This window comes from Ictidomys tridecemlineatus, chromosome 1, assembly GCF_052094955.1.
Source record: "Ictidomys tridecemlineatus isolate mIctTri1 chromosome 1, mIctTri1.hap1, whole genome shotgun sequence".
Taxonomy (NCBI): Eukaryota; Metazoa; Chordata; class Mammalia; order Rodentia; family Sciuridae; genus Ictidomys; species Ictidomys tridecemlineatus.
The window spans coordinates 118480993-118497203 of record NC_135477.1 but is presented as its reverse complement, the minus strand read 5'-3'; the positions used below and the strand labels follow the sequence as shown (position 1 = coordinate 118497203).

General features: G+C 35.0%; 1 protein-coding gene and 1 pseudogene across 11 annotated transcripts in view; one reads left to right on the top strand and one right to left on the bottom strand.

Moving 5' to 3' along the window:
* Fam13b (family with sequence similarity 13 member B) overlaps positions 1 to 16211 on the top strand; it is a 105948-nt gene that overhangs the window by 56293 nt on the left and 33444 nt on the right. For 6 of the 11 annotated variants that reach the window (XM_078045636.1, XM_021727696.3, XM_013359571.3 and 3 more), the window contains 3 exons: positions 8373 to 8414; positions 9054 to 9209; positions 11470 to 11602. In XM_078045636.1, coding sequence (XP_077901762.1) covers positions 8373 to 8414; positions 9054 to 9209; positions 11470 to 11602 — 331 coding nt within the window. The remainder of the gene's footprint in view (positions 1 to 8372; positions 8415 to 9053; positions 9210 to 11469; positions 11603 to 16211) is intronic. The other 5 variants (XM_021727697.2, XM_078045706.1, XM_078045688.1 and 2 more) reach the window with 1 other exon arrangement.
* On the bottom strand, positions 941 to 2469 carry LOC101959716 (transmembrane protein 39A pseudogene; annotated as a pseudogene).

The following is a 16211-nucleotide window of genomic DNA, read 5'->3' as shown; positions in this document are numbered from 1 at the left end:
AGTAGGATTAGTAGGAGGTGAGGCTTTGGGGAAGTGATTAGATTTGTTTGGGGTGAGGTAACCCTCACGGATGGGAACAGTGACCTTATAAAAGTGTCCTGAAAGAGATCCTGCACTCCTGCTATGTGCAGTAAAAGGACAGCATGATTGGACCCTCACCAGATACTGAATCACTATTTTGATTATATAAAGTGGCTGAATTGTGTTCATGTTGATATTTTGTGGAAGATGGGACTTTAAAGCCACAATTTTGGATTTTTGGCTGAGGAATATCTAAGCAAATTTTTAAGAAGCTGCATATTTCCTCTTGACTCTTTTTAGTTATGAGAAGAGAGAAATGAAGATGGAATTATTAAAGGGAAACAACTGAGATTTGAAAAATTTTCAGCCTATCCATACTATAAAGAAGAGAATGCATGTTAGGGAGAGAATACCAAGCTTGTGGCCATACTACAATCTGATAAGGGAATTAGCTAGCTAAACAAAAGTGAGGGCCTATTGTCTAAGACAAAGAGAGAGAAAAAACCCCAATTTCTTGGTATTATAAAGTCCATTTAAAGTGCTTTTAATGCCTTGTTAAAACCCAGAAATTAGAAAGAACAAGAAATTGATAATTTTCTTGTGGATTGTTGAAGCTAGGACTTTGTTCTTCTGAGTTCATTTGTTCCTGATGGTTCAACTTTTCTTTTTTCTTTCTTTTTTTTTTTTTTACAAACAAATCAATCTTTTTACTAGAGAGGCATACCTCTCACACGTGTATTATTCAAATGTACTAACACATGAAAGATCACATCACCTTGTTTATGGATACATTTAATATCCCTTACCCTTCCCGACTTTCAAAACTTAATAGTATACAAAATATAAAATATCTTAAATATTTATAAAAATCGCTAGAAAAAATAGAACGTGTGAAAGTATTTTTATCAGAGTTCTCGATGTTGAGAGACAGCTTAGTTTGCCTTAAGTTCATAACTGCTGAGTGGGTAGGAGTACGCCCTGCCTAATACTATTCTGTCCTGAAGGAGCTTAAATAAAACATAGTAGTTGCAGAAGAGGATGAGAGCAATGGAAAGTGTGTGATTCCACTTCTCCAACCGCAGCAAGGAATAGGGCTGGTAGAAGACAACACTGCCCTCAATAAGGATTAGTAGATTTAACAGCCTTAATTGACGATGAAACAGGAAATAAAAGCGGGCATGGGATACATCTGAAGGCACTGCAACGTTGTAAGGCCCCATGGCTCTATATAAACATCTGCTATGCTGCACCAGCACCCCTTGAGGCCATATTGTATTTTCTGACCAAATGTGCTGTGGAGCATTGCTGTAGGACCCATGTTCTAGCTTCTGCCATATGCCGAGGTGAGAAGCTGATTTATGTAGCAAATCACAGTATTTTGATGGCAGCAACTGTGTGGTAAGCATGACAAAAGCATTGATCCACACCATAATGAGGTGTTCACATGACCAGTGCATGTCATAGTACTGGGTACTCTTTACAAAACACAGAGGGAGAAATGCAACATAGTAGGCACTGAAGAGGGAGTTGAAGAGAACTTCTTTGATTCTGTGGTTGAAATCGGCTTTCAGACATTCTACCTCATTTCCAATGAGGTCTGGAGATAGGGGGCAGAGTTGAGGCGCTTTCCTCTACCTGCTGATGCTGTACCACATAGTTATAGTCTGTGAGAAGAAGATGAGCTCTACTATCTTGGTGGAAACAACAGAGAGGAACATAAACACCAAGATAGCCAAGGAAGAGGAGATTAAGTACTGAATGGCTTCGAAAGAGATTGACTAGGGTCCAACAAAGTACCCATCCACACAAAGTGAGAATCACCAAGTGAACTAATATCAGAACCATGTAGTGAATCATAGATGCTGCACCCGCCTTCGTGGCTTCGGAGATGAGGGCCCATACAAGCCTCCTTGCAAGCATCACCATGATGAACGCTGCCAGGTGATAATGAGATGAAAATTCAGTGAAGTACAAAAGGCAGGATGATTGTAAGGATACCACCACACGGTTTTATAGATGTTGATGTACTGAATGAACAGAGCAACCAAAAGGTAGATGAAGAAAAGAAATTCAAAAAGCAGGCTCCCATCCACAAGCAAGCCAGGAATTTGGCAATGATGCACAGGACCTGGGGTGATTAAGGCTGTGATAGGTGGAACTGGAAGGCCAATGGTGCTACTATTCCTGTTTCTCAAATCTGTTCCATTGCCACAGCCCCCACCAACCAAAGTCTGTAAAGAAGGTAAAGCTGAACGGTTTAGCTGCGCCGACTAGGGCCCCTCCTTCCACCGGGCATGTCCGGGAACCAGTCTGCTTCCAGTGCCACCTGTAGTTGCAACCCATGTTAATGGTTGTCAACCTGTTTCAACTGTATGGAGGAGGCCTGGCCAGTGGGGCGGGATCCCTGGGAGGAGGAGGTGGCTTTAAAGACTAGACCCCAGGCAAGATAACTAGCTCCGGGTGTTAAAGCTCTCCAAATCAGCTGCCTGTATGCAGGCTGTCCATGCCTGGAGGGTTGAAGCAGGGTGTCCAGGTTTCGGGCTGCTAGACCCAGACCCAGACCTAGACCCCGAGTCAGTGGCAAAGCTAAAGCTAGAACCAGAACCCAGCCCCATCAGCACTCATCCTCAGCCACCATTACTGCGGAGCTCTCAACTTTTCTTGATCTGCCTCATTATTGAGAAAATGTGCTGTTAGCTGACTGGATAGGCATGTGAATTGTGGAAGAATTATTTTGCTTTTCTTTCATTCATTGAATCAGATAGCTTGTAAAATATTTCAGTTGATGGATTTTACTAATTCACTGTTTTTAAGTACCAGATCATGATCGACAGCTTCTCTCCTTTTCTGCCCTATAAATGATGCATTTGATATTTCAAAGATTTGTTATATATGACTTATTGACCAATTGTAGTAATGAGAAATCTTCCGGTATTCTCTATCTCCTGTCACAGAGGACTCATATTGGTAGGCAGAGGGAGAAAAGGATTTTTACTTGTGGTTTTAAAAGGATATATGATTTTGTTTTATGTGTTTATTTTTTGAATCCACGGTTTTTTAAATGATAATTTTAGTGTCATTTTACTTGATTTATCTGAAGTCATCCAATTTTTAGACTTGAAAAATTAACCATTAATGCTTTTCAGAAATTAGATTATATATTTTGCATCTATTTTAGCAATTTTGTATTTGTGATAATTGTGTGATTAATGAAAACATATTGATTTCTGTCTGTATTATTTTAGGCTTTGTATTAACCAGCTTTTCATCATTATAATGATAAACTCATGATAAATAACTTATTTCAGTTCATGGTTTGGGAGGTTCTAGACTGGCCCCATCGATTTGGCCTTCTGACAAGGTAGCACATAATGGTGGGAGCACGTGCTAAACAAATTGCTCATCTCATGAGTCAGGAAGCAAAAAAGAGGGAAGAGACCAAGTCCCCATAATCCCTATGAAAGGCATGCCCCCAGTGACATAAGCAGGCATAAATATTTTTGTAGGAGTCCTAGCCAGATTTCAGAATTTTTCCTGTCTCCTGAAAAGTTGCAAACTAATTAGGATAAAATTTGTGGACAGTCAACTGGGTACCTCCTTGTCAGTGTTGACCTCATGTTGCCATCTCCTTACTGTGTAGACTGCAGAATATAATGTTCCTCTCTTTTGGAGAACTCAGCAATGATTATTGCTCAGAAGTTTTTGAAAGCCCATCACCATCCTTAATTATATTTAAAGTGAATGTTTTTGCTGATATTTTTGTTGGGAGTTACAGGATATTCAGAATGACTTGCATGCAAGGCTCTATGTACAGGTATAGTGATCCTTTTCAAAGTTGATTGAAGTTGAGCTAGAATTTATTCAAATATTGTTTGTAGCATTAAATATTTGGAATCGGGAAACTAAAATTATGATCTTTGCATTTGAATTATAAAAATTAATAATTAGAATTAAATTATTGTACAATAGATTTTCTGCTCTAAAGAATATGATGTGATGTATATGACAGCGTCATTTGACTTCATATCCTTAAAAGTTTAGCACTAGGTTTCTAATTTGCTCTGCTTTTACTTGCAATACTGTTCTGGTTTGTATTTTATAATCCTTAAAAAAAATTGACATTAAAAAAAAAGAAATGATGTGATTATAGGCAAATTTAAAATTAGAATTAACAGCAAAGAGAGAAAAGGTCAAGGAATGACTATAGTCCTTAACATGATACTTAACTGAAGACTTTATGTCCTTTGTCATTTAATGTTTGATTTTTCAGATTGGTCTTCCTTGTGTGTGGGTTTATAAACACAACATTTTAAGGTACTTTTTATGGCATAGGGTACTAGTCAGCATGGTCTTGGGTTTTTGTGTGTGTGTGTGTGTGTGTTTGTGTGTGTGTATATCTTTATTAATTAGAATTCATGTCCTTGTTACAACTATGCTGTTTAGCTGCAGATACATAGCTATATCATAAGTGCTTTTACATATATATATATTTGTCGAGCCCTGGTTGTGCATGAGGGCTTTTATTCACAGAATATGGCTAAAATTTGAAAATAAAGAACAGTTAAATTCTGTGAAATCTGTTTTTTTTTTTTTTGTTGTTGTTGTTTTGTTTATGTTAGTACTGGGAATTGAACCTAGGAGTGCTTAACCTAGGATGTGAACCACATCCTCAAAGACTTATTTTTTGTGGTTCTGGGGATTGAACCCAGGGCCTTGTGTATGCTACCAACTGAGCTATATTCCTAGCCCACTTTTTTTTTGAGACAGGGTCTTGTAAAGTTGCTTAGGGCCTCAGCAGAAGTTGATATAAAACATATAGCAAATAAGTTAGTAAAAAACAAATATTCATGTAACCACCACCCACATCTAGGGGAAAAAAAGCCACTAATAGTACCGCAGAAGTTGCTGAGGCCCTAAGTTGCGATCCTCCTGCCTCAGCCTTTTGTGTCACTGGGATTACTGGCATGTGCCACTATGCCTGGCAAAATTTTATAAAATCTGAAAACTAAATCAGTCCTTTGCCTTTCAGAAATTCAGAGAACAAACTTGTACAATCAGTTTTGTGTGTAGTCTTGCAGGTGGCAATCTGATTCTTAAAGGATTGTTTCATTTTACTGTGGATTTGGGGAGGGGTCCTTATTGACACTCAAATAATTTTTTCCTTTATTTTTTTTTTTTTTAATGAAGTGGCCCTTATTAGAAGGGAGCTGTTTATTTGGTTGTCCCAGCATACTCTTCAGGGCTAATGAATTTACTCTTCTGCCAATAATCTAGCTCTCTCATTACTGCTTTTATATATACTTGTGTCTTTTTTTAGTAACAAAAGGGGTAGGAAGCGAAAAGATGAAATACCCTGCATGTGCATCCTATTTAAAGCCATCAGAACTTCTGTAGTTCATTTGAATAACTGAAGACCGGATATAGATCTAGGCCAGTGTTCAAACTTACTGTATGAATAAAATCATCATTGATACTTGTTAAATATGTAGGTTTTGGGGCCGTACCTTTGAAGTGTGAGGGGAAGACACTGGTGTCTACTTTATTTTTCTTTTCCCTTTTAAATTGGAAAATAAATCCTACATATAAAAATTGCTATAAAACATATAGCAAATAAGTTAGCAAAAAAGCAAATATTCATGTAACTACCACCCACATTTAGAAATAAACACTAATAGTAGCACAGTAGCTCAACATTCTGACCTTCCTTCCTTCCCAGTTAGGTGAGGAAGTCATTTTCATCCTAAGTCATTCTGTTATACATCACAATTACCCATTTTACCATTAGTAAGCAATTGGATTGTTTTCACTTTTTAATTATTGACTAATATCATAATACAATTTTGTATAATGTGTTTTTACTTTGACCATTATGAATGATATTGCTGTGATATTTTGTATATATCTTTTGGTATCCATGTAAAGATAAGTACCAGTGTTTGGTTTCAGTATATATTGCTAGATTATTTTTCAAAGTGCTCATTTCAGTATTAGCAGTGTAAGAATTTCCATTGCTCCATGTCTTTGCAACACTTTGTTTGAACTAATGTGGTATATATGTAGTAGTATTTCATTGTCATTTTATGAAGGGTGTCTCCCGCATTTTATACATGTATTGATTTATTTCTCCTTTTATGAAATGAAATGCCTGTTCAGATTTGTTGCCTAATTTTCTATTGGGTTGTTTTTTTCTTATTGATTTGGATTTTTTTTTGAGAGAGAGAGAGAGAGAATTTTTTAATATTTATTTTTTTCATTTTTCGGTGGACACAACATCTTTATTTTTATGTGGTGCTGAGGATCGAACCCAGCGCCCTGCGCATGGCAGGCGAGAGCGTAACCGCTTGAGCCACATCCCAAACCCTGTTTTTTTTTAATTATGTATGTCAGACGTCTTTTTCCCACTCTCTGGTGTACCATTTCCTTCTCATAGTGTGATTTCTGGTGAATGACTCTCTCATAAACTTTTCTCACACCATTCAATATATACTACATTGTCAGGTAATTTTTAAAGCTAAAATGAGTATCTCTCTAAATTTAATAGAGACTGCAGATGTTAATGAGGAAAACCAATGATTTAACTTGTATTAATCAAAATAGCAACTCATAACTTAAATTTAAAATATAAGCCTTAGATAATTGCGCAAAATATCAAAAATATATCCTAGTTGGCATTAAAACTTTTTTATAAAAGCCTCATTTATCTTTTTTATTTTCTACAGAAGTCACTATTTAAACTTTTAGCTTGCTACTAGAAATAGACTATTGGCTATACTTTTTTTTAATGCATATGTATATGGTTTTTCTCCCTAGCCTTTTCTGATTTCAGAAATGAAGTTCTAAAGGACTTCTTTAAAATATGTTATTAAGCAAAGTAGGATATTATGTGTGTCAAACGAAGATGGTTTAACTGTGTTGTCTGTTGAAGCACTTTTGCAGTTTGCTAATGATATACTTTTCCAAGGGAGACCTGGAGATTTTGGGGTGAATGATAAATGTGAATCTCAGTGAATCATGGGAATATTAGCTTGATGATTTGACTGTTCTTTTATAATGGCTAATAGATTGTATTATTATTATTATTATTTTTTAGAGGATCTTTGTAGAACCAATTTAAACATGCATAAAACAATGACAAGGTAGCTATAGATGTGGTATATAGGTCAATAGGGTGTGTGGTGCAAGGATCAATCCTTGAAATGACTAAGTGGTGGCTCAGATGTCCGATGTGCTTAGATATACAGTGTCATTTAAATAGACCTTACCTCACATGATTTAAAAAAAAAAAAAGTCACCTGTATTTATGAACTGCTAATGTTATTCCTATTTCCTTGAATCCAATACAACTGATTTTTCCTTCAGCCTTGGAATAGATCAATGTTTCTTTGAGTGAGTACCAGATGAAGTAGTTGCATATCCTATCCTCCTTCCACTAAATATTAAAGGTCTTTTTGTGTGAAAAATAGTTTTTAAAAAAATATTTTTTTTAATTGTAGGTGGACACAATACCTTTATTTTGTTAATTTATGTGGTGCTGAGGATCGAACCTAGTACCTCACATGTATGAGGCAGGCACTTTACCACTGAGCCACAACTTCAGCCCCTGAAAAATAATTTCTTTAGAAAATTATTCTGCTAGAAATATTTATTCATGCTGTGCTGTTTTCTACTTTTGTTGTTTTTAATCACTGATTTAGTTTTTGAGGGCAAAAGAGCATTTTTGTTAATAGCAGGTATTTTGGGGCCCCCAATCTGGTACTGTGTGAATTTGGGCCAGGTAATTAACATCTTTGAGCTTCAGTTTTATGGAAAGGGAGAAATAATTATAACTTCTAGCTATTGAGAGCTATTAAATGAGATAAATGCATGTCAAGCTCTAGCTCATATTAAATATTCAATAAATACTTAAAAAATTTTTGTCTTATCATTTTTTGTCTTATCATTTTATAATTTTTGTGTTATCTCAAATTTCTATTTCTTTTTTCTTTTTTCTTGTTGTTTTTGGTGGTACTGGGGACTAAATCCAAGGCCTCGCACTCACAGGTGCTAGGCAAGTGCTTTACTATTGAGTCATAAACCCAGCCATCAGATTTATCTTTAATACTTAAAACATTTACCAACAAGATTCAGAAAATGCTTCCAACCTGATATGTAATTGAAAGCATGAAACTGTGTGAGCATGCTGTTCTGTCTATATCAAGGTAATGCAAATGTGACAGTTTTTAGCACGTTGTATAGTCATTTAGTAGTGAAAAAAATATAGTATTTTTCATGTATATCTAATTAGAATAAATTAAAAAATAAAATTTATAGTATTGAAAATTTCTGTAGCTTATTTCTTTCTTTGATTTCAGTGCCCATATATCTCCCACCAGCATCTTACCAGCCTCTGCAGAGTAAGTAATACAGAAGACAAATTTTTAAGAATTTTATATATTACTAAGCTGTAGAGATAAGAATCATATAGTTTATTGTGCTCACTTTAGAAATTACATGTAGGCAGTAAACTAATTACAATTTTACATACTGTAATAGGAACAAATGAAGAAATTCTTACACTGATATTCAAAATAAAAGATGAGTTTTCTTCAGATGATTTTTTGTTCCTTTTGAATAATTGAAAAATGTTGATAGAGCTTTCATTAAGTTTTCTTTAAAATAGAATTTATGTAGAAAATATGAATAATACCCTACATTTTTTATAGCTGGGTGTTGGTAAATTATTTTGCCTTATCAGCTTAGGTTTGGAAGGTCTATATAAAATGGTTTTCTATATAGTGAGGAATGAATTATTGGGTTATTGTTCCAATAATCTAGTAATAATTGTGACATTATGCTTGATTGTATTGCATCATCTTTTTCATTTTAAAATTTAAGTTATTATTGTTTTCTTTTGCATATTTCTTTTTATACTTTTACCCATTAAATGCCATAATAATTTGTTTTATTTGTGATAGGTCTTAATATTTAAGTTTATATGGCCATATACCCAGTTAGGGTGCCTGTTTCTCACTAACATGCATTCTCTTTTTTAGTGTTTTAGAAAGAACAATTAGAGCAGCTGTGGAACAGCACCTTTTTGACCTGCAGAGCAGCATAGATCATGATCTTAAGAATTTACAGCAGCAAAGTCTGATATGTAATAATGAAGCAGGAAGTATTAATTGTGTTGAGGAAAGACCTAATAACCAGTAAGGAACATTTTAATTGAGAGTTATAAAATTTTTTTTCTTACTATTTTATTTCTTAAATAATGGAGTTTTTGCTTGAGTATTTCTGAAAATCAGTATAATAGTGACTTTGTGAATACTTTTGTGTAAATTATGTATATACTTAGTTAACATTGAAAATCTTATAACTCTTCCATACTAAGTTCATCATAGCCATTGTTTCTTCCTTGAACACTGGGTGAAGCAATAAACTTTTTTAAAGCTAAGTATATGTTGAATGTAGAATAACTTAAATAAATTGGACTCCTACTCTGTTTAAGAGATGGTCATGCTGTGATCTAGATAGATAGTTACAGGGACAGCAGATTAATATTAGTCTAATGCATATGGTCATTTTGTAATGGTGGACAGAAACATCCTTTGCTGTTTAAATTGTTATCCTCTTCCACTAGCCTTTCCCCGCCCCACATGATTTTTTAGATTAACTGATATTAGGTGAATTTCTATAAAAGTACCCATTATATATGATATCAAGTTCATTGTTTATCTGACATTTTACCTATTGTTAATGTTTTAATGAAGGACAGACTTAACCTATTTTTCTGTCACCTCATTCCTACACTTAGGATATATGTGTACTTCGCTCGGAGACGATGAAATGATTTCATATTTTTATGTATTGTTTGTATTTTGGAGACAGATGTGTGAGATATTCTCAAATTTGGAGTATTGTAGGAAAGTAAAATTTGTTAATTGGGTGGAGTGACTTCTTTGTTTTTGTGGTACTAGAGGTTGAACCATGGAGCTACATTCCAAATCCTTTTTCTTTTTTTTAATTGGTTTTATTTTTTAAATACATGACAGCAGAATGCATCACAATTCTTATTACACATATAGAACAATTTTTTCATACCTCTGTTTGTATATAAACTATGTTCACATCAATTCATGTCTTAATACATGTACTTTGGATAATGATATCTATCACATTACACCATCCTTACTAATCTTTACCCTGCCAAACCCTTTTTCATTTAAAAAAATTTTTTTTAGTAGTAGATGGACACAACACTTTTATTTTATTTATTTATTTATATGGTATTGAGGATTGAGCCTAGTACCTCACACATGCCAGGAAGGCACTACACCATTGAGCCACAACCTTAGCCCCCCCTTTTTATTATTTTTTTAAAATATTTTTTTGGTCGGTTTTTTTTTAACTTGTAGTTGGACATAATACCTTTATGCTGAAGATTGAACCCAGAGCCCCCCGCCCATGCTAGGCAAGCGATCTACCGTTGAGCCACAACCCCAACCCCCCTTTTTTCATTCTTAATTTTGAGATAGACTCTTGCTAAATTGCCCAGACTAGCCTCAAACTTGCAATCCTCCTACCTCAGCCTCCTGAGTAGCCGGATTGCAGATGTATGCCACCATACCAGGTAAGGTGACTTGATTTTAAAAGCGCTAACTAGAATAGCTATTGAATATGAAAACCATGGTTGGAATTTTAGGAATACTGTATTGTACAAGTGCATGTGTGCCATGGGACGCACTGCAATGATAGCCCTGATTTGTGTGCTTTGAGGACATAATTAAAACTTATACACCTGGATCCATAAGGAGTACTTGGGCTGAATAGGAAAGGAAAGGTGGTATCTAAAAGCTGGAAATAGGAAATGTTTTAAAGGATGTAATAGCACATCCCTTGGAATTTGTTTTTAGCTTAGCTTGGGATCTTTGAAACTTGCCCTTTACTTAGACAGTATTCATATTTTCACTACTGGGGAAATGACTCATGTTTCATCATTGGTGGCAGTATCATCTTTGAAAACCCAAACTGCAATATTTTGCATATTCTAAATTGTGTAAGTTGGAAAATCTTCAGTAGAAGCTATTCCTGTTGTACTTGGATAAGGTGTTGAACACTATGGTCTCTAATAGTAAATATATATTAAATCAGGACAAATAGGTCAGTATCATGTAGGAGTGTGTATTGGAAGGGAAATTTCTCTCTCTCTCTCTCACACACACACACACACACACACACACACACACACACACACATATTTAGAAGGCATTTGACTGAAAATTTTCAAAGTCTCTGACAACATCCCAGTAAGAAGGAAAAAAATACATAAATTAGCAGATTTTATGATTTGAGTTAATAGGACAAAATGTGGATTTTTATGCAAAGGACATTATTAATATTTATTTATTTTTTAAAGACAGTTATGTTATCATTAACCTAATCTGATTTTTTTTTAATCTTCATTAATAGGGTTGAGATTGCCGATGATATTATTAATGCCAGTAGTAGTAACAGAGACTGTTCAGAACCTGTGGCTGGCACTAATTTAGACAATGAAGTTATGCAGCAAGATTTTATATTTGAGGATGAAGAAAATAACCAGGTAAGAAATGTTAAAAAAAAAAAAAAATGTTAGGCATGTTAGATGTATAGCTCTGCTTATATCACATATTCTTTTGATACCAGAAATTATAGTTCAGTATGTTTCCTGACAAACTGATTTGTCATGATTTTAAATCTCCCAGAATATACATTCTTTCAGGAGAGTTTGGGAACCATCATTGAGTAAAGAAGTAGGTACAAAACCTGTATTTTAATGTATTTATTGAAAAGAAATAAAGTATGAGGTATTGTGGTTGAATTTTGTTATTTTTCAAAGTTTTTCTGTAGTTTTCAGTTTTCTTGAGGAACATGGTATAGAAAAGGAAAATAATTTTCTCTTTGTAGTAGTTAGGGGAACCCCTATAACAAAAGAAAGATGAATGAGAAAAATGAGTATGTTTAATAACATGTATACCTTATATAAACATGGGAGATGGGGAAACAGTAAATCTCTAAGGGAAAGCTTAAATACCAGCATCCTTAAGATAAAGAAAGAAGGGTATGGGAAAGACCTAGTTATAATGAGATGACTAGGAAAAGCACCCTAAACAAAAGTAAGGTTCAATAAGCAGACTGATAAGAATTTCTAGTCATTTATTCATCCTTCTCTTCCTGGTACAGAGGAGATAGCCTTACGAATGGATATTTACGTTATATAGAAAATTTCTCTTAAAAAAGGGTACTGTATGGTGGGTGTTGTAGCTTTCTGGTAGTGTGCTGGTCTTGCATGTGTAAGGCTCTGGATTCAAATTTCAGCACTTTTGTGTTTGCAATTTCACAAACTAATCCACTCAATATAATCATTACACAAAAGAGGCATATTTTAGGATGGCACAGTCTGAACCCCACTTCTGGGATCTTTACACAGAAATTAGAAAAAACCCAAGAACATGTTTTTATTTATTTTTTTAATTTAATTTATTTTTATGTGTTTATGTGTATGTGTGGTTGCTGGGGATTGAACCCAGGGCCTTTTGCATGCAAGGCAAGCGTCATATTTTTAAAATAACTAAAATATTGTCACTGTCACATTTGTTGGTGGTAGCATTGTTTTGTAAAATAATTAATTGCAATTAATTATTGCACAAAAGCAGAAGGAGGGGAATGGAGGAAGCATGGGGTTAGAAATGATGGTGGAATGTGGTGGACATCTTTATCCAAAGTACATGTATGAAGACACAAATTGGTGTGAATATACTTTGTATACAGCCAGAGATATGAAAAATTGTGCTCTATATGTGTGATATGAATTGTAATACATTCCACTGTCATATGTTAAAAATATTAATTTAAAAAAATGTACAAAGGCAGGACTTTTAAGATGTATTTCCAAGTGTAGTTTTGGTAAGTTTAACATAAGATACTAAATGAATAGATACAGAAGTTTTCTTCACGTTTCCAGTCTAATCCATACAAGAAAGTAACTATAATAAGGAATTTAGAATCAACACATTTGAATTTTTATTTTTAATTGAGACAGATTAATTTAGGACAATAAGGTGTACACATTCAAGGGAGAATGCAGGCTTTTTTTTTTTTTTCCCTCTTTTGGGTAGTGGTAGAAATTGAACCCAAGGCTTCACACATGTAAGGCAAGTGCTCTATCACTGAGCTATATTCCAGCCTGATCTTTACAAATTAATAGCCTAATAATTTGTTACTTTGGCCAAGTTACCTGGCTTCTGAGCTACTTTGTGCTTTCCCATGAACAAGTTGGGGTAATACCTACATTAGAGAATTATTTTGTAGATTAAAGGAAGTAAAAGTATCTGAGTGTGGTGATGCAAACCTGTAATCCCATTACACAGGAGGATTGTACATTTGAGGCCAGCCTGAGTAACTTGGTAAGACCCTGGTAAGACCCTATCTTAAAAAGAATATCAAGGGTTGGGATATAGCTCATTGGTAGAGTGTCCTGGGTTCAATTCCCAGTAAGAATGAGAAGGAAAAATGTGTGTGAGTGTGTGTGTGTGTGTGTGTGTGTGTGTGTGTGTGAGAGAGAGAGAGATGTGTGTGTCCTATTAGATTATTAACTAGAAAACTATCCCAGAGCTGTGTGCAGTGACACATGCCTGTAATCCCAGCAGTTTGGGGGGGAGGCTAAGGCAGAGGATTGTGAGTTCAAAACCAGCCTCAGCATTCCTGGGAAAGCTGGGAATGGAACCACCACTTGACCCTGCTATTGCCCTTCTCGGACTATTCCCTGAAGACCTTAAAAGAGCATGCTACAGGGATGCTGCCATATCGATGTTCATAGCAGCACAATTCACAATAGCTAGACTGTGGAACCAACCCAGATGCCCTTCAATAGATGAATGGATAAAAAAAATGTGGCATCTATACACAATGGAGTACTATGCAGCAATAAAAAATGACAAAATCATAGAATTTGCAGGGAAATGGATGGCACTAGAGCAGATTATGCTTAGTGAAGCTAGTCAATCCCTAAAAAACAAATACCAAATGTCTTCTTTGATATAATGAGAGCAACTATGAACAGAGCAAGGAGGAAGAACAGGAAGAAAAGACTAACATTTAACAGAGTCATGAGATGGGAGGGAAAGGGAGAGAAAAGGGAAATTGCATGGAAATGAAGGGAGACCCTCATTGCTATACAAAATTACATATAAGAGGTTGTGAGGGGAATGGGAAAATAAACAAGGAGAGTAATGAATTACAGTAGATGGGGTAGAGAGAGAAGAAGGGAGGGGAGGGGAGGGGAGAGGGGATAGTAGGGGATAGGAAAGGTAGCAGAATACAACAATTACTAATTGGGCATTATGTAAAATTGTGGATGTATAACCGAGGTGATTCTGCAATCTGCATTTGGGGTAAAATTGGGAGTTCATAACCCACTTCAATCTAATGTATGAAATATGATATGTCAAGAGCTTTGTAATGTTGTGAACAACCAATAAAAAAATAAAAAATTAAAAAAAAAAAAACAAAAAACAGCCTCAGCAAAAAGCAAGGCTCTAAGAAACTCAACGAGAACCCTGTCTTTAAATAAAATACAAAATAGGACTAGAGATGTGGCTCAGTGGTTGAGTGCCCGAGTTCAATCCCCAGTACCAAAAAGAAAGAAAGAAAGAAAGAAAGAAAGAAAGAAAAAACTGTCCCCGAAGTTCAGTTGCTGTTGTTACTTCCACTGATTTGTATTTATTAGATTAATCCCTTTTTATCTATTCAGTTAGTGCTTTTTGTAGTTGTTCCCTTGCCCTTTTCTAGATTATCAGTATCTGCCTGTTTACTGAATCATTCATCGGTATAAAACAATGTTTTTAATACTGAAATCTCTCCCCTATTCAGGGGAAAAACAAAAAAACCCGAAAAACTGTCTCTTGGCCTTTCATACCGATATAGCCTACATCAAGATAACTGTTTCTGTTTATAATAAAATTCTGGAAGGGCTTGTCTATATCTGTGCCCTAAGGCACAGTGCAGTTTTGTCTAGAATACATCATAGATAAATAGCATATATTTATTTATTTTTGGTACTATTTCACTGGCTATAACAAATCCCTTTGCTGATTGACCCCGCCCCCTAGCCCACCCACACCCACCTTGCGTAGCATGTGTGAGGCACTGGGTTTGATTCTCAGCACCATATAAAAATTAATAAATAAAAGTATTGTGTCCTGGGCTGGGGTTGTGGCTCAGTTGTAGAGCGCTTGCCTGGCATGTGTGAGGCACTTTGTTTGATCCCCAACACCATATAAACAAATTAAATTAACAAAATAAAGGTATTGTGTCCATGTATAACTAAAAAAAAAATTAGAAAAAGTATTGTGTTCATCTATAACTAAAAATTAAAATAATAATAATTTATTGAATTAAATTTGTATATTACTTTGTTATATACAGTGGATACAGTGGTGCACACCTGTAATCCCAGTGAATCAGGAGGCAAGATCATGTGTTCTACCCCATCCTGGGCAACTTTAAGAGACCCTGTCTCAAAATGAAAAATGATAAGGCCTGAGGGTGTAGCTTAGTTTTAGAGTGTCCCTGGATTCAATCCCCAGTGCTAAAAACTAAACAGACAGACAAAAAACAACACAGAGACACACAAAAGAAAGCAAGAATTCTTTTAAAAATTGATTTTAGGATATGTTTATGAATGATGGGTTCTTGACCTTGAGAGAAAAAACCAGCATTGGGCCGGGGTTGTGGCTCAGTGATAGAGTGCTTGCCTAGCATGTGAGAGGAGGCACTGGGTTCAATTCTTAGCATTACATATAAATAAATAAAAATAAAGTTCATTGATAACTAAAAAAAATTTTTTTTTTTAAAAACCCCAGCATTTCCCCATTTTCCTCCTACCTTTTCCAGCTAAAATACATAATAATTTTCTTAGTTGAATAGTCACTTTAATTTGGCATTTTTGCTTAATGGTAATATGCAATACTTGGTTACTTGAAAAATTTGAACACATAATTAAATTTTTAATGACTTGATAATTTATATTGGACATGCATGCAGTTTATAATACTGAATATATCCAATGTTATCTTATAGAAGAGGAAAGAATTTCTGGCCAGGATAATTATAGAAGACTTTTTGGAGGAGGGGGATTTCAGACATAGTCTTTTTAAGGTTGGATTTTGTTA